The sequence below is a fragment of the Oncorhynchus clarkii genome, chromosome 10, assembly GCF_045791955.1.
Source record: "Oncorhynchus clarkii lewisi isolate Uvic-CL-2024 chromosome 10, UVic_Ocla_1.0, whole genome shotgun sequence".
Lineage (NCBI taxonomy): Eukaryota > Metazoa > Chordata > Actinopteri > Salmoniformes > Salmonidae > Oncorhynchus > Oncorhynchus clarkii.
Genome location: NC_092156.1, coordinates 7089574 through 7110569, shown reverse-complemented (window position 1 = coordinate 7110569; position 20996 = coordinate 7089574). Strand labels below are relative to the sequence as shown.

Genomic DNA, 20996 nt, shown 5'->3' with positions numbered 1-20996 from the left:
GCGACGGAACTTACCACGTGGGAAGGATTTAGCTGTGTCGATGAGGTAAACAACCGCAGTGTAGCTTGGCTGTATTTATCCATAACATATATATTTCCATTTCATTTTGAACAAGCCTTAAGTTTTTGCTTTGTAAAGCGGTTCTCTCTAGACCATGCCCCACAACCCCGATCATCCTCCGGCGAAGAAATTTAAGCCGGGGTCTCCTTTTTTCCGTCTCGACAAGAAGCCTGGGATGCTGCTACCTAGAAAGGAAAATGCCTCGGTACCAATAGACGTGCAAAGGAAAAATCTTCCCATTTACCAGGCGAAGTCTCAACTAATTAACCAGCTTAGACAGCTTTATAATGCTGTATTGATAGGTAAGTTGGCTTAACCTAGTCAAAAGGTAATGCAATAACCACTGTAGCACAACACAGGTGGGATTGCAAATGTTCATAAACGCTTGCCAAACAACAGGTTTCCATACCTCTACCGCCATAGCTATTTCCCGGTCACCTGTGGCGATATAGCTACACGTTTAGTGTATATACAAAAACCGACAAACTACAAAACAACAACCACGTAAGTAGGCCAAAATGGCTCATACACAAAGAATCTGACTTTGTCTCGTGGAGGGGATTCGATTAATCTGGCCCGGCGACTAGGTAGGCGTGTTTTGCATCGGTTGAAAGTTAATTGTAGTGATGCTCCGAGATTTTTACCTATGTCCCCATTACAAGTAAAACATAATCAAAACCCATTTCTTTCACTTACTTGCTGTGCTGTTTCGTTGTTCAGTCGTTTCATTCTCAACCAGGATTTCATCATGCATGTCAAGCAGTGAGGTTTCAGCTCTGTCTGTCCGTGGCTTCTCTTCCTCTGCGCGCACTGTCCGTTTCCATCTTGTCCGGCTGTGTCGGTAACATTTCAGAAACAGGGTTTCTGTTTCTTGTCTGCATCAAAGTAATGGTACATGTACATAGCCTTGAGTATGGTGGCGACACAGTAAAGAGAGAATGCCACCGAATCGCTTGTTCGCCGCTTGTCAGCGGTTTTGTGGAGCAGGCGTGTCAATGCCATGGCAGAGGGTGTCTCGTGTGCTGCAGGAGCAGTTAAGCTCGTTTCTCCAGTCAGTTGTTTGAATGGACCTAGCTAGTGTGTCCGTGTTTCAAACATGTTCTCAAATGCCATTGAAATGGCAGCAGCAGTATGACAAATGGCACAATCATGAGCAGGCAATACGACGTTCCTCAGTATGAAATTCTCGACGACCCACTGTGCTGTCAGACTCGGCATGCTCATGGGGCTGACATCGCTGGTCCAAATGTGTGTGCAGTGACGCTATTACTGTTTTAAGTGGCACAAGTTTTTAAGTCCGGTAGGGCAACATCTAAAAAAATAGTGCACTTGGTAGTGTGTGACTGTGCTCGATCAGTCTGCGAAAGCCAACATCACCCACGACAGAGAACGAATCGTTTTAAACAGTCGTCCAACTCGGAATTCCAAGTCTGAAACTCGGGCATCTTTCTAGAGCTCCGAATTTTCGACCCGAGATCATTGACGTTATGATTTGACCTCCATGGTGCGTTCAAGACATCTGGGTACTTGAAAAAATGTAAGGTCAAATCACGACTGATAAATAGCTAGTGATCTTAATGGCCAGCTGTCAGTGGTACAGCAGGTGTGTATTCATTAGTCTCATATCGTAGCAAAACGTTTTGCAATAAATGTTTGCCCCAAAAGTGTTCCGGTGCTCTAGTGGAGCAGGTTGAGAGTTTCAAGTTCCTCCATGTCCACATCACTAAGGAATTATCATGGTCCACACGCTAACATAGTCATGAAGGCTTCTTCCCTCTCATGAGGCTGAAAAGATTCAGTATGGGCCTAAAGTTGCACCGTTGAGAGAATCTTGACTGGCTGCATCACCATTTGGTGTGGTGACTGCTTGGCGTCTGACCGCACGGTGCTACAGGGGGTAGTGCCCAATACATCACTGGGGCCGAGCACCCTGCCATCCAGGTCCTCCATACCAGGCGGTGTCAGAGGAAGGCCCTAAAAAATTGTCGAAGACTCCAGCCACCCAATTCTAAGACTTGTTTTCTCTGCTACTGCACGACAAGCGGTACCGACGCACCACGTCTGGAACCTGAACTAGAGGTCGACCGATTGGCTGATTTAATTAGGGCAGATTTTCAAGTTTTCATAACAATCAGAATTTTTGGACGCTGATTTATATTGCAATCCAGGAGGAGACTGGCAAGGAGCCATGTTACGTTTCTAGCTAGCATTAAACTTGTCTTATAAAAAAAAACAATACATCTTAACATAATCACTAGTTAACTACACGTGGTTGATGATATTACTAGTTTAATTAACTAACTAGCTTGTCCTGCGTTGCATATAATCAATGCGGTGCCTGAAATTGTGTCACTTCTCTTGCGTTCAGTGTAAGCAGAGTCAGGGTATATGCAGCAGTTTGGGTCGTCTGGCTCGTTGCGAACTGTGTGAAGACCATTTCTCCTAACAAATACAGGAATTAATTTGCCAGATTTTTACATAATTATGACATAACATTGAAGGTTGAACAATGTAACAGCAATATTTAGACTTAGGGTTGCCACCCGTTCGATAACATACGCAATGGTTCTGTATTTCACTGAAAGAATAAATGTTTTGTTTTCGAAATTATAGTTTCCGGATTTAACCATATTAATGACGAAAGGCTCGTATTTCTGTGTGTTTTTATTATTTTATAATTAAGTCTATGGTTTGATAGAGCAGTCTGACTGAGCGGTGGTAGGCAGCAGCAGGATCGTAAGCATTCATTCAAACCACACTTTCTTCCGTTTGCCAGCAGCGCTGTTTATGTCTTCAAGCCTATCAACTCCCGAGATTAGGCTGGAAATACTATAGTGCCTATAAGAACATCCAATAGGGAAAGGTATATGAAATACAAATGGTATAGAGAGAAATAGTCCTATAATAACTACAACCTAAAACTTCTTACCTGGGAATATTGAAGACTCATATTAAATGGAACCACCAGCTTTCATATGTTCTCATGTTCTGAGCAAGGAACTTAAACATTAGCTTTTTTACATGGCACATATTGCACTTTTATTTTCTTCTCCAACACTGTGTATTTGCATTATTCTAACTAAATTGAACATGTTTCATTATTTGTTTGAGACTAAATTGATTGTATTGCTGTATTATATTAAGTTAAAATAAGTGTTCATTCAGTATTGTTGTAATTGTCATTATTACAAATAAAAAATATAAAAAATTGTCCGATTAATCGGTATCGGCGTTTTTGGTCCTCCAATAATCGGTATCGATGCATGCTCTTCAACCGATCGCTGTCCGCACCTGCCCGCCCGTCCAGCATCACTACTCTGACTTAGAATATGTGGACAATTACAAATACCTAGGTGTCTGGTTAGACTGTAAACTCTCCTTCCAGACTCACATTAAGCATCTTCAATCCAAAATTAAATCTAGAATCAGCTTCCTATTTTGCAACAACGCATCCTTCACTCATGCTGCCAAACACACCTTCGTAAAACTGACCATCCTACCGATCCTCGACTTCGGCTATGTCATTTACAAAATAGCCTCCAATACTTTACTTAACAAATTGGATGCAGTCTATCACAGTGCCATCTGTTTTGTCACCAAAGCCCCATATACTATCCACCACTGCGACCTGTACGCTCTCGTTGGCTGGCCCTCGTTTCATATTCGTCTTCTGCACATCTATCACTCCAGTGTTTAATTGCTATATTGTAATTACTTCGCCACCATGGCCTATTTATTGCCTTACCTCCCTTATCTTACCTCATCTGCAAACACTGTATATAGACTTTTTAAAATTGTGTTATTGACTGTACGGTTGTTTATTCCATGTGTAACTCTGTGTTGTTGTTTGTGTCGCACTGCTTTGCTTCATCTTGGCCAGAGATCGCTGTTGTAAATTAGAACTTGTTCTCAACTGACCTACCTGGTTAAATAAAGGTAAAAAAATAATAAGTGTTCATTCAGTATTGTTATAATTGTCAGTATTTTATATATTTATTTAACCAGGTAGGTCAGTCTTATCGGCCAATTAATCGGTATCGGTGTTGAAAAATGATAATTGGTCAACCTCTAACCCTGAACAGTTTCCACCCCAATGATATACATCGCCTTCTAAAAATATTCAGACCCCTTGACTTTTCCCACGTTTATGTGACAGCCTTATTCTAAAATGGATTACATTGTTTTCTACAGATGACATAATGACAAGACAAAAAAACAGTTTTTTTAGAATGTGTTTACATAAGTATTCAGACCTTTTGCTTTGTTGTTTGGGTCATGACAATGATCAAAAAACACACAGTCGGCCTCCCGGGTGGCGCTGTGGTTAAGGGCGCTGTACTGCAGCGCCAGCTGTGCCATCAGAGTTCCTGGGTTCGCGCCCAGGCTCTGTCGTAACCGGCCGCGACCGGGAGGTCCGTGGGGCGACGCACAATTGGCCTAGCGTCGCCCGGGTTAGGGAGGGCTTGGTCGGTAGGGGTGTCCTTGTCTCATCGCGCACCAGCGACTCCTGTGGCGGGCTGGGCGCAGTGTGCGCTAACCAAGGTGGCCAGGTGCACGGTGTTTCCTCCGACACATTGGTGCGGCTGGCTTCCGGGTTGGATGCGTGCTGTGTTAAGAAGCAGTGCGGCTTGGTTGGGTTGTGTATCGGAGGACGCATGACTTTCAACCTTCGTCTCTCCCGAGCCCGTACGGGAGTTGTAGCGATGAGACAAGATAGTAGCTACTACAACAATTGGATACCACGAAATTGGGGCTACTTGCCCCCTCCATACACTCTAACCACGAGGCTACCTGCCCCCTCCCTACACTCTAACCACTAGGCTACCTGCCCCCTCCCTACACTCTAACCACTAGGCTACCTGCCCCCTCCCTACACTCTAACCACTAGGCTACCTGCCCCCTCCCTACACTCTAACCACTAGGCTACCTGCCCCCTCCCTACACTCTAACCACTAGGCTACCTGCCCCCTCCCTACACTCTAACCACTAGGCTACCTGCCCCCTCCATACACTCTAACCACTAGGCTACCTGCCCCCTCCCTACACTCTAACCACTAGGCTACCTGCCCCCTCCCTACACTCTAACCACTAGGCTACCTGCCCCCTCCCTACACTCTAACCACTAGGCTACCTGCCCCCTCCCTACACTCTAACCACTAGGCTACCTGCCCCCTCCCTACACTCTAACCACTAGGCTACCTGCCCCCTCCATACACTCTAACCACTAGGCTACCTGCCCCCTCCATACACTCTAACCACTAGGCTACCTGCCCCCTCCATACACTCTAACCACTAGGCTACCTGCCCCCTCCCTACACTCTAACCACTAGGCTACCTGCCCCCTCCCTACACTCTAACCACTAGGCTACCTGCCCCCTCCCTACACTCTAACCACTAGGCTACCTGCCCCCTCCCTACACTCTAACCACTAGGCTACCTTCCCCCTCCCTACACTCTAACCACTAGGCTACCTGCCCCCTCCCTACACTCTAACCACTAGGCTACCTGCCCCCTCCCTACACTCTAACCACTAGGCTACCTGCCCCCTCCCTACACTCTAACCACTAGGCTACCTGCCCCCTCCCTACACTCTAACCACTAGGCTACCTGCCCCCTCCCTACACTCTAACCACTAGGCTACCTGCCCCCTCCCTACACTCTAACCACTAGGCTACCTGCCCCCTCCCTACACTCTAACCACTAGGCTACCTGCCCCCTCCATACACTCTAACCACTAGGCTACCTGCCCCCTCCATACACTCTAACCACTAGGCTACCTGCCCCCTCCCTACACTCTAACCACTAGGCTACCTGCCCCCTCCCTACACTCTAACCACTAGGCTACCTGCCCCCTCCCTACACTCTAACCACTAGGCTACCTGCCCCCTCCCTACACTCTAACCACTAGGCTACCTGCCCCCTCCCTACACTCTAACCACTAGGCTACCTGCCCCCTCCCTACACTCTAACCACTAGGCTACCTGCCCCCTCCATACACTCTAACCACTAGGCTACCTGCCCCCTCCCTACACTCTAACCACTAGGCTACCTGCCCCCTCCCTACACTCTAACCACTAGGCTACCTGCCCCCTCCCTACACTCTAACCACTAGGCTACCTGCCCCCTCCCTACACTCTAACCACTAGGCTACCTGCCCCCTCCATACACTCTAACCACTAGGCTACCTGCCCCCTCCATACACTCTAACCACTAGGCTACCTGCCCCCTCCATACACTCTAACCACTAGGCTACCTGCCCCCTCCCTACACTCTAACCACTAGGCTACCTGCCCCCTCCCTACACTCTAACCACTAGGCTACCTGCCCCCTCCCTACACTCTAACCACTAGGCTACCTTCCCCCTCCCTACACTCTAACCACTAGGCTACCTGCCCCCTCCCTACACTCTAACCACTAGGCTACCTGCCCCCTCCCTACACTCTAACCACTAGGCTACCTGCCCCCTCCCTACACTCTAACCACTAGGCTACCTGCCCCCTCCCTACACTCTAACCACTAGGCTACCTGCCCCCTCCCTACACTCTAACCACTAGGCTACCTGCCCCCTCCCTACACTCTAACCACTAGGCTACCTGCCCCCTCCCTACACTCTAACCACTAGGCTACCTGCCCCCTCCATACACTCTAACCACTAGGCTACCTGCCCCCTCCCTACACTCTAACCACTAGGCTACCTGCCCCCTCCCTACACTCTAACCACTAGGCTACCTGCTGCCCCTACACTCTAACCACTAGGCTACCTGCCCCCTCCATACACTCTAACCACTAGGCTACCTGCCCCCTCCCTACACTCTAACCACTAGGCTACCTGCCCCCTCCCTACACTCTAACCACTAGGCTACCTGCCCCCTCCCTACACTCTAACCACTAGGCTACCTGCCCCCTCCCTACACTCTAACCACTAGGCTACCTGCCCCCTCCCTACACTCTAACCACTAGGCTACCTGCCCCCTCCCTACACTCTAACCACTAGGCTACCTGCCCCCTCCCTACACTCTAACCACTAGGCTACCTGCCCCCTCCATACACTCTAACCACTAGGCTACCTGCCCCCTCCCTACACTCTAACCACTAGGCTACCTGCCCCCTCCCTACACTCTAACCACTAGGCTACCTGCCCCCTCCCTACACTCTAACCACTAGGCTACCTGCCCCCTCCCTACACTCTAACCACTAGGCTACCTGCTGCCCCTACACTCTAACCACTAGGCTACCTGCCCCCTCCATACACTCTAACCACTAGGCTACCTGCCCCCTCCCTACACTCTAACCACTAGGCTACCTGCCCCCTCCCTACACTCTAACCACTAGGCTACCTGCCCCCTCCCTACACTCTAACCACTAGGCTACCTGCCCCCTCCCTACACTCTAACCACTAGGCTACCTGCCCCCTCCCTACACTCTAACCACTAGGCTACCTGCCCCCTCCCTACACTCTAACCACTAGGCTACCTGCCCCCTCCCTACACTCTAACCACTAGGCTACCTGCCCCCTCCATACACTCTAACCACTAGGCTACCTGCCCCCTCCCTACACTCTAACCACTAGGCTACCTGCCCCCTCCCTACACTCTAACCACTAGGCTACCTGCCCCCTCCCTACACTCTAACCACTAGGCTACCTGCCCCCTCCCTACACTCTAACCACTAGGCTACCTGCCCCCTCCATACACTCTAACCACTAGGCTACCTGCCCCCTCCATACACTCTAACCACTAGGCTACCTGCCCCCTCCATACACTCTAACCACTAGGCTACCTGCCCCCTCCCTACACTCTAACCACTAGGCTACCTGCCCCCTCCCTACACTCTAACCACTAGGCTACCTGCCCCCTCCCTACACTCTAACCACTAGGCTACCTTCCCCCTCCCTACACTCTAACCACTAGGCTACCTGCCCCCTCCCTACACTCTAACCACTAGGCTACCTGCCCCCTCCCTACACTCTAACCACTAGGCTACCTGCCCCCTCCCTACACTCTAACCACTAGGCTACCTGCCCCCTCCCTACACTCTAACCACTAGGCTACCTGCCCCCTCCCTACACTCTAACCACTAGGCTACCTGCCCCCTCCCTACACTCTAACCACTAGGCTACCTGCCCCCTCCCTACACTCTAACCACTAGGCTACCTGCCCCCTCCATACACTCTAACCACTAGGCTACCTGCCCCCTCCCTACACTCTAACCACTAGGCTACCTGCCCCCTCCCTACACTCTAACCACTAGGCTACCTGCCCCCTCCCTACACTCTAACCACTAGGCTACCTGCTGCCCCTACACTCTAACCACTAGGCTACCTGCCCCCTCCATACACTCTAACCACTAGGCTACCTGCCCCCTCCCTACACTCTAACCACTAGGCTACCTGCCCCCTCCCTACACTCTAACCACTAGGCTACCTGCCCCCTCCCTACACTCTAACCACTAGGCTACCTGCCCCCTCCCTACACTCTAACCACTAGGCTACCTGCCCCCTCCCTACACTCTAACCACTAGGCTACCTGCCACCCAAATGAATGTTACTCATTGTGCATTTATTCCTCAGTTTTATTATTTTTCTATTATTTTCTAAATGTTTCTCTCTGCCGTGTTGGGAAGGGTCCGGAAGGGTCCGGAAGGGTGTCACTTCGGCTCTGGAAGGCCCCGAACAGCCAGAAAACTCCTCACCGAAATCCGGAAAGAAAAAAAACGTTGTCAAAAATATCTCCCATATGCTGGGATGCATGCGGATGCCTTTAGTCTACACCTGTTTGTTTACAAAGCATGTGACAAATACAATTTTATTTGTTGGCTTCTGTACATACCCCAGGACTCAGCTGGGTTGTAAAGCATTAGTCTAAAACATGTTTTGCAACGAAAACAAGTTTTTAATATTTATATATATATATTTTTAATTTTGTATTTCTTTTTATTGAACAAATTCAGAGGTCCCTCCTTGTTCATCTGAGTACCCGTGTTGATTGTTCATGTGGTTGCAATCATCATATACTGTAGATTTTACTCCCTGACGAAGGCCATGCAGCCGAAACGCGTCGGTTTAAAAAAAAACTTTGTTTCTATTGAACATGCCATACTGATAAAGGCATTTTAATTAATTATATGGTTGGTCCTCCTTTCTTTTTGATGACGGTAGATTTTGCCTTCAACTATTGTAACATTGGCTGACCCAAACCATTGTGTCTTCCCGATGCCCTGTCCCTCAGGTGAGACGGGTTCTGGGAAGACCACCCAGATTCCTCAGTACCTGTATGAAGCTGGCATCGCGCGACAGGGCATCGTCGCTGTGACACAGCCCCGCCGAGTGGCAGCTATCTCCCTGGCAACGAGGGTAGCAGAGGAGAAGAGAACTCAGCTGGGGAAGCTGGTGCGTAAAAACATTATTTTTTTTTTTACAATCTGTGGTTGTCAAACTCTAGTAGAACACGTGTTTTTGTACTTCATTCTATAGCCATGTGGTGGTTGTTACCTCCATCATCATTATCATCATCATCATCATCATCAGTGGCTGCATGTACCCAACGACAATCCTTGTCTTGTAGTTTTATAAGTCTTGTACAAAACGTCAGTCTTGTAAACTCTCTAACGCTAGGCTGTATGTGGACTGAAACCAACCAATCAAATCGAGGGGGAAATCCTCCTTTTCAGGTCGGCTACACGGTGCGATTTGAGGATGTCACCTCCTCGGAGACGAAGCTGAAGTTCATGACAGATGGTATGCTCCTGCGTGAGGCCATAGGAGACCCCTTACTGCTACGCTACACCGTGGTGGTGCTGGATGAGGCCCACGAGCGCACTGTGCACACTGACGTGCTTTTCGGAGTGGTGAAGGCTGCCCAGCGCAAACGCAGAGAACAGAACAAGGTCCCCCTCAAGGTAGGTCATTGCTAGCCCTCAGTAGCCTGGAATCTAAAAAGTGATACGATCTGAAACAATGGTGAAACAGAACACATCACTTTGAATTCCAGACTAGGCCACTAACTGTAGGCCACTAACTGTAGGCCACTAACTGTAGGCCACTAACTGTAGGCCACTAACTGTAGGCCACTAACTGTAGGCCACTAACTGTAGGCCACTAAGTGTGTGTGTGTGTGTGTGTGTGTGTGTGTGTGTGTGTGTGTGTGTGTGTGTGTGTGTGTGTGTGTGTGTGTGTGTGTGTGTGTGTGTGTGTGTGTGTGTGTGTGTGAGAGATCTGGTGTTCCATTGTCAAAGCACCCAATGTAAAAAAAAAAAGTCAAACATACTCTAAGACCACTTAAAAATGTTTTAAAGGCTTTATAAATAAATCTGGTATATTGTCGCCTCCAATGTACCGTTTGTAGGTGATTGTGATGTCAGCCACCATGGATGTGGACCTGTTCTCTCAGTACTTCAACAAGTCCCCTGTGCTGTACCTGGAGGGCAGGCAGCACCCCATCCAGATGTACTACACCAAGCAGCCCCAGTCGGACTACCTGCAGGCTGCCCTGGTCTCAGTCTTCCAGATCCATCAGGTATGTGACTTAACGGAGCAGACGTTAAAGTGTATCCATCTCTGTTCGTGTCGGGAAAAGAAACTGGCCAATTATGGGCATTGCAGTTAATTACCACGTTTGTGAGGTGAACTAGGTTTAATATTTGCTTAATGAAAACTACTGCAGCAGGCGGTGTATGGGGTCTGTGTGTATCTAACCTAACGTAGCAGGCGGTGTATGGGGTCTGTGTGTATCTAACCTAACGTAGCAGGCGGTGTATGGGGTCTGTGTATATCTAACCTAACATAGCAGGCGGTGTATGGGGTCTGTGTGTATCTAACCTAACGTAGCAGGCGGTGTATGGGGTCTGTGTGTATCTAACCTAACGTAGCAGGCGGTGTATGGGGTCTGTGTGTATCTAACCTAACGTAGCAGGCGGTGTATGGGGTCTGTGTGTATCTAAACTACTGTAGCAGGCGGTGTATGGTGTCTGTGTGTATCTAACCTAACGTAGCAGGCGGTGTATGGGGTCTGTGTGTATCTAAACTACTGTAGCAGGCGGTGTATGGTGTCTGTGTGTATCTAACCTAACGTAGCAGGCGGTGTATGGGGTCTGTGTGTATCTAACCTAACATAGCAGGCGGTGTATGGGGTCTGTGTATATCTAACCTAACGTAGCAGGCGGTGTATGGGGTTTGTGTGTATCTAACCTAACGTAGCAGGCGGTGTATGGGGTCTGTGTATATCTAACCTAACGTAGCAGGCGGTGTATGGGGTCTGTGTGTATCTAACCTAACGTAGCAGGCGGTGTATGGGGTCTGTGTGTATCTAACCTAACGTAGCAGGCGGTGTATGGGGTCTGTGTGTATCTTAACCTCATAACATGAATAATACCTTCCTGAAAAACACAAGTTAGACACGATTCCAAATCAGCATATGATGACTGACAAGATTTTGGTTGTGATGCGTCCGTCCTGAACAGGAAGCCCCTGCGTCACATGACATCCTGGTGTTCATGACAGGACAGGAGGAGATAGAGGCGCTGGCTCGTACCTGCCGTGACATCGCCAAGCACCTACCTGACAGCTGTGGTCCCATGACTGTCATCCCTCTGTACGCCTCCCTACCCCCTGCTCAGCAGCTCAGGGTCTTCCAGCCTGCCGCTAAGGTAGGATACACCTACACCCCCCCCTTAGAGGTCCCGGTACAATATGCTGCAATCATTGATTTGTGATGCATGGTCTCCTCGAGCAACTAAGGCTTCATATTGAAGTCACCGTCCAGTGACGATCTGTTTTAAAAGTGAATATTCTGTTAACTCCTACCCGAATAATGTTGTTGGCACATCCAGTTCTTGTACTTGTGGCCTAAATTAGAGGGGGATTTAAAAAATAATAATAATTATAATAATCTGGAAGGAAAACTATTTCACTCCTATTGTAAATCATTATTTCATAGTCATTTGGAAATCCTGGACAGTTGAATCTGTATCTATTGTCCTCTTGTGTTTTTTGCTTTGGTTTTGCCAGGGTTGTAGGAAGGTAATCCTGTCAACCAACATTGCAGAGACGTCGATCACCATCTCGGGGATCAAATACGTCATTGACACAGGCATGGTGAAAGCAAAACGCTTCAACCCAGGTGAGACTTCACATTGTGACAGTACACGAAGCTGTTTCACCTCACTTCCTATCTGTTTCTCTACTTGTCGGTTACTCAGTTCTGTAGCCCTGGTGTGAATTGATGAATTCATTTGATTTGATAATTAATATTTTCTAACTTTTTGGGGAAAAAAAACAACAATACACACACACACACGTATAAAAAAGGATTGAAGATTTTTTTTTTAAAGCAGATTTATTTCCATTGTGATGTACCTTGTTATCCGCCCCTCAGAGAGCGGTCTGGAGGTGTTGGCAGTACAGCGGGTATCTAAAGCCCAGGCGTGGCAGAGGGCGGGCAGGGCTGGCAGAGAGGACTCCGGCTCTGTCTACCGTCTCTACACCGAGGATGAGTTTGACAACCTCATCCCCATGACCGTGCCTGAGATACAAAGGTAGGAAACACACACACACACACACAGAGAGTTAGATCCCCATGTCTGTGATGGAGGTTGGACCAGCATGGCTGGAGTTGGATCAGGTGGACAAATGTATATGAGCAACCAAAGCAAGTGTAGTCACTGTTGACCTGTTGGAAGAGAACAGAACTCTTTTCAATAGATGCCAACCAGAGAAGTACTATCTCGACATGTCCAATAAGAAATGCTTGTTTAAAAAACAAAAACAAAAAATAAATAAAAAAATCTCCGTTGCGAAAGGTTTTTGCTACAGTGTGCTCTAATGAACACGACCCAGTTGTTGCTGCAGTATAAATTGAAACATGTCTCTGTCGTTGTGATGGACTGTTCTGCTCTCGTGTTCTCTCTGCAGGTGTAACCTGGCCAGTGTCATGCTACAGCTTCTGGCTCTGGGGATCCCTGACGTGATGAACTTTGACTTCATGTCTAAGCCTTCTCCTGGTAAGCAGCGTGTGAAGTCATCAGACATGGTAGAATCCATTAAAAGGGGTATTAATCCACTGAGTTGTAGGCTCAGATAAGAGTTAGTTGTGTTGCAGTTTTGTTTCGTGTTGTGTTTGGTCAGAAAGGAATGTTGTGGGTGTGATGTGACTGGTCAGAGATGGTTGTAATAATGTTGTGGATGTGATGTGACTGGTCAGAGATGGTTGTAATAATGTTGTGGGTGTGATGTGACTGGTCAGAGATGGTTGTAATAATGTTGTGGATGTGATGTGACTGGTCAGAGATGGTTGTAATAATGTTGTGGGTGTGATGTGACTGGTCAGAGATGGTTGTAATAATGTAATGTTGTGGGTGTGATGTGACTGGTCAGAGATGGTTGTAATAATGTTGTGGGTGTGATGTGACTGGTCAGAGATGGTTGTAATAATGTTGTGGGTGTGATGTGACTGGTCAGAGATGGTTGTAATAATGTTGTGGGTGTGATGTGACTGGTCAGAGATGGTTGTAATAATGTTGTGGGTGTGATGTGACTGGTCAGAGATGGTTGTAATAATGTTGTGGGTGTGATGTGACTGGTCAGAGATGGTTGTAATAATGTTGTGGGTGTGATGTGACTGGTCAGAGATGGTTGTAATAATGTTGTGGGTGTGATGTGACTGGTCAGAGATGGTTGTAATAATGTTGTGGGTGTGATGTGACTGGTCAGAGATGGTTGTAATAATGTTGTGGGTGTGATGTGACTGGTCAGAGATGGTTGTAATAATGTTGTGGGTGTGATGTGACTGGTCAGAGATGGTTGTAATAATGTTGTGGGTGTGATGTGACTGGTCAGAGATGGTTGTAATAATGTTGTGGGTGTGATGTGACTGGTCAGAGATGGTTGTAATAATGTTGTGGGTGTGATGTGACTGGTCAGAGATGGTTGTAATCATGTAATGTTGTGGATGTGATGTGACTGGTCAGAGATGGTTGTAATAATGTAATGTTGTGGGTGTGATGTGACTGGTCAGAGATGGTTGTAATAATGTAATGTTGTGGGTGTGATGTGACTGGTCAGAGATGGTTGTAATAATGTTGTGGGTGTGATGTGACTGGTCAGAGATGGTTGTAATAATGTTGTGGGTGTGATGTGACTGGTCAGAGATGGTTGTAATAATGTTGTGGGTGTGATGTGACTGGTCAGAGATGGTTGTAATAATGTTGTGGGTGTGATGTGACTGGTCAGAGATGGTTGTAATAATGTTGTGGGTGTGATGTGACTGGTCAGAGATGGTTGTAATAATGTTGTGGATGTGATGTGACTGGTCAGAGATGGTTGTAATAATGTTGTGGATGTGATGTGACTGGTCAGAGATGGTTGTAATAATGTAATGTTGTGGGTGTGATGTGACTGGTCAGAGATGGTTGTAATAATGTAATGTTGTGGGTGTGATGTGACTGGTCAGAGATGGTTGTAATAATGTCATGTTGTGGGTGTGATGTGACTGGTCAGAGATGGTTGTAATAATGTAATGTTGTGGGTGTGATGTGACTGGTCAGAGATGGTTGTAATAATGTAATGTTGTGGGTGTGATGCGACTGGTCAGAGATGGTTATAATAATGTTGTGGGTGTGATGTGACTGGTCAGAGATGGTTGTAATAATGTTGTGGGTGTGATGTGACTGGTCAGAGATGGTTGTAATAATGTTGTGGGTGTGATGTGACTGGTCAGAGATGGTTGTAATAATGTTGTGGATGTGATGTGACTGGTCAGAGATGGTTGTAATCATGTAATGTTGTGGGTGGGATTTGACTGGTCAGAGATGGTTGTAATCATGTAATGTTGTGGATGTGATGTGACTGGTCAGAGATGGTTGTAATAATGTAATGTTGTGGGTGTGATGTGACTGGTCAGAGATGGTTGTAATAATGTCATGTTGTGGGTGTGATGTTACTGGTCAAAGATGGTTGTAATAATGTTGTGGATGTGATGTGACTGGTCAGAGATGGTTGTAATAATGTTGTGAGTGTGATGTGACTGGTCAGAGATGGTTGTAATAATGTAATGTTGTGGGTGTGATGCAACTGGTCAGAGATGGTTGTAATAATGTCATGTGACTGGTCAGAGATGGTTGTAATAATGTAATGTTGTGGGTGTGATGCAACTGGTCAGAGATGGTTGTAATAATGTCATGTGACTGGTCAGAGATGGTTGTAATAATGTAATGTTGTGGGTGTGATGCAACTGGTCAGAGATGGTTGTAATAATGTCATGTGACTGGTCAGAGATGGTTGTAATAATGTAATGTTGTGGGTGTGATGCAACTGGTCAGAGATGGTTGTAATAATGTCATGTGACTGGTCAGAGATGGTTGTAATAATGTAATGTTGTGGGTGTGATGCAACTGGTCAGAGATGGTTGTAATAATGTCATGTGACTGGTCAGAGATGGTTGTAATAATGTAATGTTGTGGGTGTGATGCAACTGGTCAGAGATGGTTGTAATAATGTCATGTGACTGGTCAGAGATGGTTGTAATAATGTCATGTTGTGGGTGTGATGCAACTGGTCAGAGATGGTTGTAATAATGTCATGTGACTGTTCAGAGGCGATGCGTTCGGCAGTGGAGCAGCTGGATCTGCTCGGGGCTGTAGGGAGGAAAGGTGAGCAGGTCACCCTCACTCCTTTGGGTAAGAAGATGGCCAGCTTCCCCCTGGAGCCACGCTATGCCAAGGTAAGATAGACACACAGGAAATGGGCCTTCAGTTGTGCAACTGACTAGGCATCCCCCTTTCCTTTGTTTATGAGGAGCCATGACAATAAATACTGGATTAAAACATTCTTTCTGACTGTCTGTCTTTCTCTCTCTGTCTTTCTCGTTCTGTCTCTCTGTTTCTTTCTCTCTCTGTCTTTCTCTGTCTTTCTCGTTCTGTCTCTCTTTTTCTCGTTCTGTCTCTCTCTGTCTTTCTCGTTCTGTCTCTCTCTGTCTTTCTCGTTCTGTCTCTCTGTTTCTTTCTCTCTCTGTCTTTCTCTGTCTTTCTCGTTCTGTCTCTCTCTTTCTCGTTCTCTCTCTCTGTCTCTCTCTGTCTTTCTCGTTCTGTCTTTCTCGTTCTCTCTCTGTCTTTCTCGTTCTCTCTCTCTGTCTTTCTCGTTCTCTCTCTCTGTCTTTCTCGTTCTCTCTCTCTCGTTCTGTCTCGTTCTGTCTCTCTCTGTCTTTCTCATTCTGTCTCTCGTTCTGTCTCTCCCGTTCTGTCTCTCCCGTTCTGTCTCTCCCGTTCTGTCTCTCCCGTTCTGTCTCTCCCGTTCTCTCTCCCGTTCTGTCTCTCCCGTTCTGTCTCTCCCGTTCTGTCTCTCCCGTTCTGTCTCTCCCGTTCTGTCTCTCTTGTTCTGTCTCTCTCGTTCTGTTTCTCTCTTTCTTTCTCGTTCCGTCTCTCTCGTGTGTGTGTGTGTCTACAGACCATCTTGCTGTCACCAGACTTCCAGTGTTCCGAGGAGGTGCTGACCATCGTGTCTCTGCTGTCGGTGGACTCGGTGCTCTACAACCCGCCCGCACGCCGAGAGGAGTGTCTCGCCGCACGCAAGAAGTTCACCACCAGCGAGGGAGATCACTTGACCCTGCTCAACATCTACAGAGCCTTCAAGAAAGTAAACGCCAACAAGGTCAGGGGTCAGAACGAAGAGGCCTTCAGGAGTCTTCATACAGTCTGTACAATATCTCTGGACATTGTAGGGTCTGGTCCCCAGACTAAAATGCTTCTCCAGGTCTCCTGAAGTGGCGCAGTGATCTAAGGCACCGCATCACAGTGCTAGCTGTGCCACTAGAGATTCTAGGTTCGAGTCCCAGGCTCTGTCGCACCCGGCGGCAACCCGGAGACCCGTGGGGCGACGCACAATTGGCCCAGCGTTGTCCGGGTTAGGGGAGGGTTTGGCCGGCAGTGATGTCCTTGTCCCATCGCGCACTAGTGACTCCTGTGGCGGGCCGGACGCAGTGCACGCTGACACGGTCACCAGGTGTACGGTGTTTCCTCCGACACATTGGTGCGGCTGTCTTCTGGGTTAAGTGGGCATTGTGTCAAGAAGCAGTGTGGCTTGGTTGGGTTGTGTTTCGGAGGACTCACGGCTCTCGACCTTCGCCTCTCCCGAGTCCGTACGGGAGTTGCAGCGATGAGACAAGACTGTAACTACCAATTGGAAACCACGAAATTGGGGAGAAAAAGGGGTAGAAAAACGAATTGCTTCTCCATTGTTTTTTAGTCCAGATGTTCAGCCCCTAGTGTATATTGATGAAGTGTTATGGTCTCTAGATGGTGTTTTCAGTGCAGGCTCTGATGTGTTTGTCGTAGGAGTGGTGTCGGGAGAACTTTGTCAACAGCAGGAACATGAGCATGGTTGGAGAGGTCCGTGCACAGCTCCGAGAGATCTGCCTTAAGGTAGGAGAACAAGTCCCTAACATCACAAGTAACCAGTTCTCCGAACATGGCTGTTCATCAGCAAGAGGGGAATCGGCACACTGCAATTTTTCCAAATGTGTTGGCGGCAACATTTCAACTCTTAGGTCTTCTAATCGGCTGATGAATTCAAACATGGTTATCTTTCACCTGAACAAGTCCATGATATTTCCGTGTGATTTACCTCTTTTCACACATAATGACCTCTCCTTCTCCCCTCTGTGTACCAGCTGAGCATGAAGCTGGAGTCGTGTGGGTCGGACACGGGGAGCGTGCGTCGCTGCCTGGCCCACGGTCTGTTTATGAACGCTGCAGAGCTACAGCCAGATGGCAGCTACACGGCTCTGGATACCCACCAGCCTGTTGCCATCCACCCCTCCTCTGTCCTCTTCCAGGCCAAGCCTGCCTACGTGGTCTTCAACGAGCTCCTGCACACCTCAAAGTGCTACATGAGGGACCTGTGTCTGGTGGATGCTGATTGGCTGGTCGAGGCCGCGCCTGAGTACTTCCGCCGGAAGCTACGCCCCACCAAGAGCTAGCCTCTGATTGGACAGAACTCGGGGGTGACAAGAGACTACAGCGGAACCAAAGCTCCCTGAGCAGTGACACACCTGGCCCACCTCTCCCTCAGTGTCAATAGAAACTGGATGGAGGCATGATGGGAAGAACATCTTTCTACTTTTTCCTGTTTGCTGAATCGCTCGTTTTTGTTTACACAAAGCGTAGAAAGATTCTTCAGCGCTGTTTGTGTGTGTGTGTGTTTGTGTGTGTGTGCCAGTCGAAGACAGAACATTTAGAATTTGGTCTGACAGTTTGGCAGCGTTCAGACAAGCAGCCCAATTCTAAACTTTTTTTTTACTAATTGATCTTTTGAATATTCAGATCAGCTCTGAAACATATTTGATGTGATTGGTTAAAAGACCAATTAGTGGGGGGGGGGATCAGAATTGTGCTGCCTGTCTAAATTCAGCCAAGTAGAGGGAGGTCTGAGTGAGGGTTCTTCTCTGGGTTCTTCTACCTAGTCATGGGACAGCGGCCATGTTTTATTAGACGTCTGCTGAACCATAGAAGAGTAGAGATTCCCCTGGCCTAGAACGGAGGTTACAAACGAATGTTCCCGTTACTATGGTTACGAACCGACCTTCTCGGTCTTCATTCTACTCTCCTCTCTACCTGTTGGCTAATCATTGCCTGTTGCCACATATTTGCTTCACAACCAGAAATGAGGTTTCATCATGATTGAGTTCAAACACTGATTCTAAAATATCTGCATGTTTCTTAGCAACATAGATTTAACTCACAGAAGTGGGAGGGCATGGTTATTCCTTCAAACATATATATTGAACAACTGACTTGAATTGGCTGTTCATATTTAAATTCTGGCCCCTGGTCTAACTTATTGGCTGTTTTGTCACTTGCTTAAAAAACAGGGGACGTATATAACATCAATGCCATTCCATGTACATAATATTTTCTGTTGAAAAATATAGATATGTCACAGGATTTAATTAGCAGTTTAATTAGCAGTTTACATAAACACTTGGGCATAGGTTGACTTTTTGTCTTCATTGAGTTTAGTCACACACATCTACATCAACTACCAGGGAAATAAGTGATATTGCTGACTAAAAATGACTCGTTTATCATTTGTCCTAAAAGGATACCAAGACATCTGTCCACATCATTTGAGGTGGGCGGTCATAGTGTGGCGGGGGTGTGTGTGTGTGTGTGGTTGGGTTAATACATTATGGCGTCTGTCAGTTGAGGTGGTGGTGGAGGAGGAGTGTAATTGAATGTCTTTCATTAACTGATAAGAGAATTATGTTCTCCTGGTACATCACCCAATTTAATTATATTACTCAGTCTGCAAACCAGAATGTGTAAGATCCTGGTCGAATGAAACAGACGGAGGCCCAGCTAAATAGTCAAAGGTTTATTCACGGAACGTTCTGAAGTCAAGAATACAAATCAATTCATTTTATACTGACTTCTCATGCACACACATACACACATCCATACGCACACACGTACACACAACCATACGCACACACATACACACATGTCCTGCTACGCACACACTGTCTGACTCACTTCCCAGCCGACAGAGATAGTGACCTTTGTCTGCTACACTGTCTGTCTCACTTCCCAGCCGACAGAGATAGCGACCTTGTCCTGCTACACACACTGTCTGTCTCACTACCCAGCCAACAGAGATAGTGACCTTGTCCTGCTACACTGTCTGTCTCACTACCCAGCCGACAGAGATAGTGACCTCGTCCTTGAGACATTCTCCCCGTTCTCTCCCAAATCTCTAGTCAGGTCGGCACCAAGCTCAGACAGTCTGTTTTAAAATACCATAAAGGCATATTGTTTCACCCTAATTCTGACTAGAACTACACATTTATTGATTATGATTTTATACATTCTAATCAATTCCATACAATAATATGTTTTAGGGTTCGGGAAAATTCTAATGATCCAATTAACAGACAATTCTCACCTATCATTAACAAATGCCTGCTTTTTCAAAAATCTGTTCACTCACTATTACCTGATGCATGCTCCTGCTGCAGTAAGTTACAGTAAGTAACTGGCAGCTCCAAAGACCGATGCATTGACCCTCTGGGTAAATGGACTTCAAATCTTATGAAGTTGGTCACATCAGTTATCCTGCTTAAATGCAGAGCACTGTTGCACAAATTCCTGCTAGACCATGCCAAGTAGGTGTACTCGTACATTGATAATGCAATGCATGGAGATTATATAGTAGGATTTGATTACTCAGGTCTTTGATACACTTGTAAAATGTCTCGAAATGGTATGAAATGGATTGTAGCTATTCGCTCTTCTCTTTTTTGTATTGTACAGAGCAACCGGAGGATTTGAAGCTGTGGCGGCGGGATTTGAACAGGGTGTCTGTTGTGCTGACATGGCATTCTTCACCCGTCTATATTTCTATTGAAAAAATCAAAAAATACAGAAATAATATTGTCTTTAAACTAAATGAATGCCACATTTAGATCTTGAAGAACATCTTAACATGTGATTCCTAAAATATTTCTTATGGGGAATATTATAAAACAGATCAAGAATGTCCCAAAACAAGAATGATTGTTTAAATGGGTGGGATAGGTTTACTGGATAACCAATGGTCAAATGTTTGATTGAAACGTCATTGTTGACTGAAATATTCGTGTTATATTGGATGATTAACAACCTGACCTGAGTGTGTTGAAAGTCAAAAGATTATAGTGGCGTATATGACAGGGTGACTTTATATTATATATGCTGGTTATTATATCCACTCGTGTTTTTCTAATAAATAAAACAACTTCGCCTCATCAATTGAATTTGTTTGATTTGCAATCATTTTTTATGATTTTCAACTGTATAGTGAAGCACCAACGTGAACGTACAGTATGAGCGCGCGTTGTCTTGTGCTCGTCATTCATTTGAACGCAGGGGTGGCGCTCTACACCGTAGACCAATAAGAACCGATTTGTTTGCAT

At 46.8% G+C, this 20996-nt stretch overlaps 1 protein-coding gene across 1 annotated transcript; it reads left to right on the top strand.

Annotated features, from left to right (window-relative positions):
* On the top strand, window positions 1-20832 carry LOC139417963 (ATP-dependent RNA helicase DHX33-like). The gene is made up of 13 exons (XM_071166990.1): window positions 1-45; window positions 152-362; window positions 9288-9448; window positions 9730-9957; window positions 10404-10574; window positions 11518-11703; window positions 12065-12176; window positions 12432-12591; window positions 12968-13056; window positions 15646-15773; window positions 16496-16699; window positions 17383-17469; window positions 17718-20832. The coding sequence occupies exons 2-13, from the start codon at window positions 155-157 to the stop codon at window positions 18024-18026; spliced, it is 2043 nt and encodes a 680-aa protein (XP_071023091.1). The 5' UTR covers window positions 1-45; window positions 152-154; the 3' UTR covers window positions 18027-20832.
* The last annotated feature ends 164 nt before the right edge of the window (window positions 20833-20996 follow it).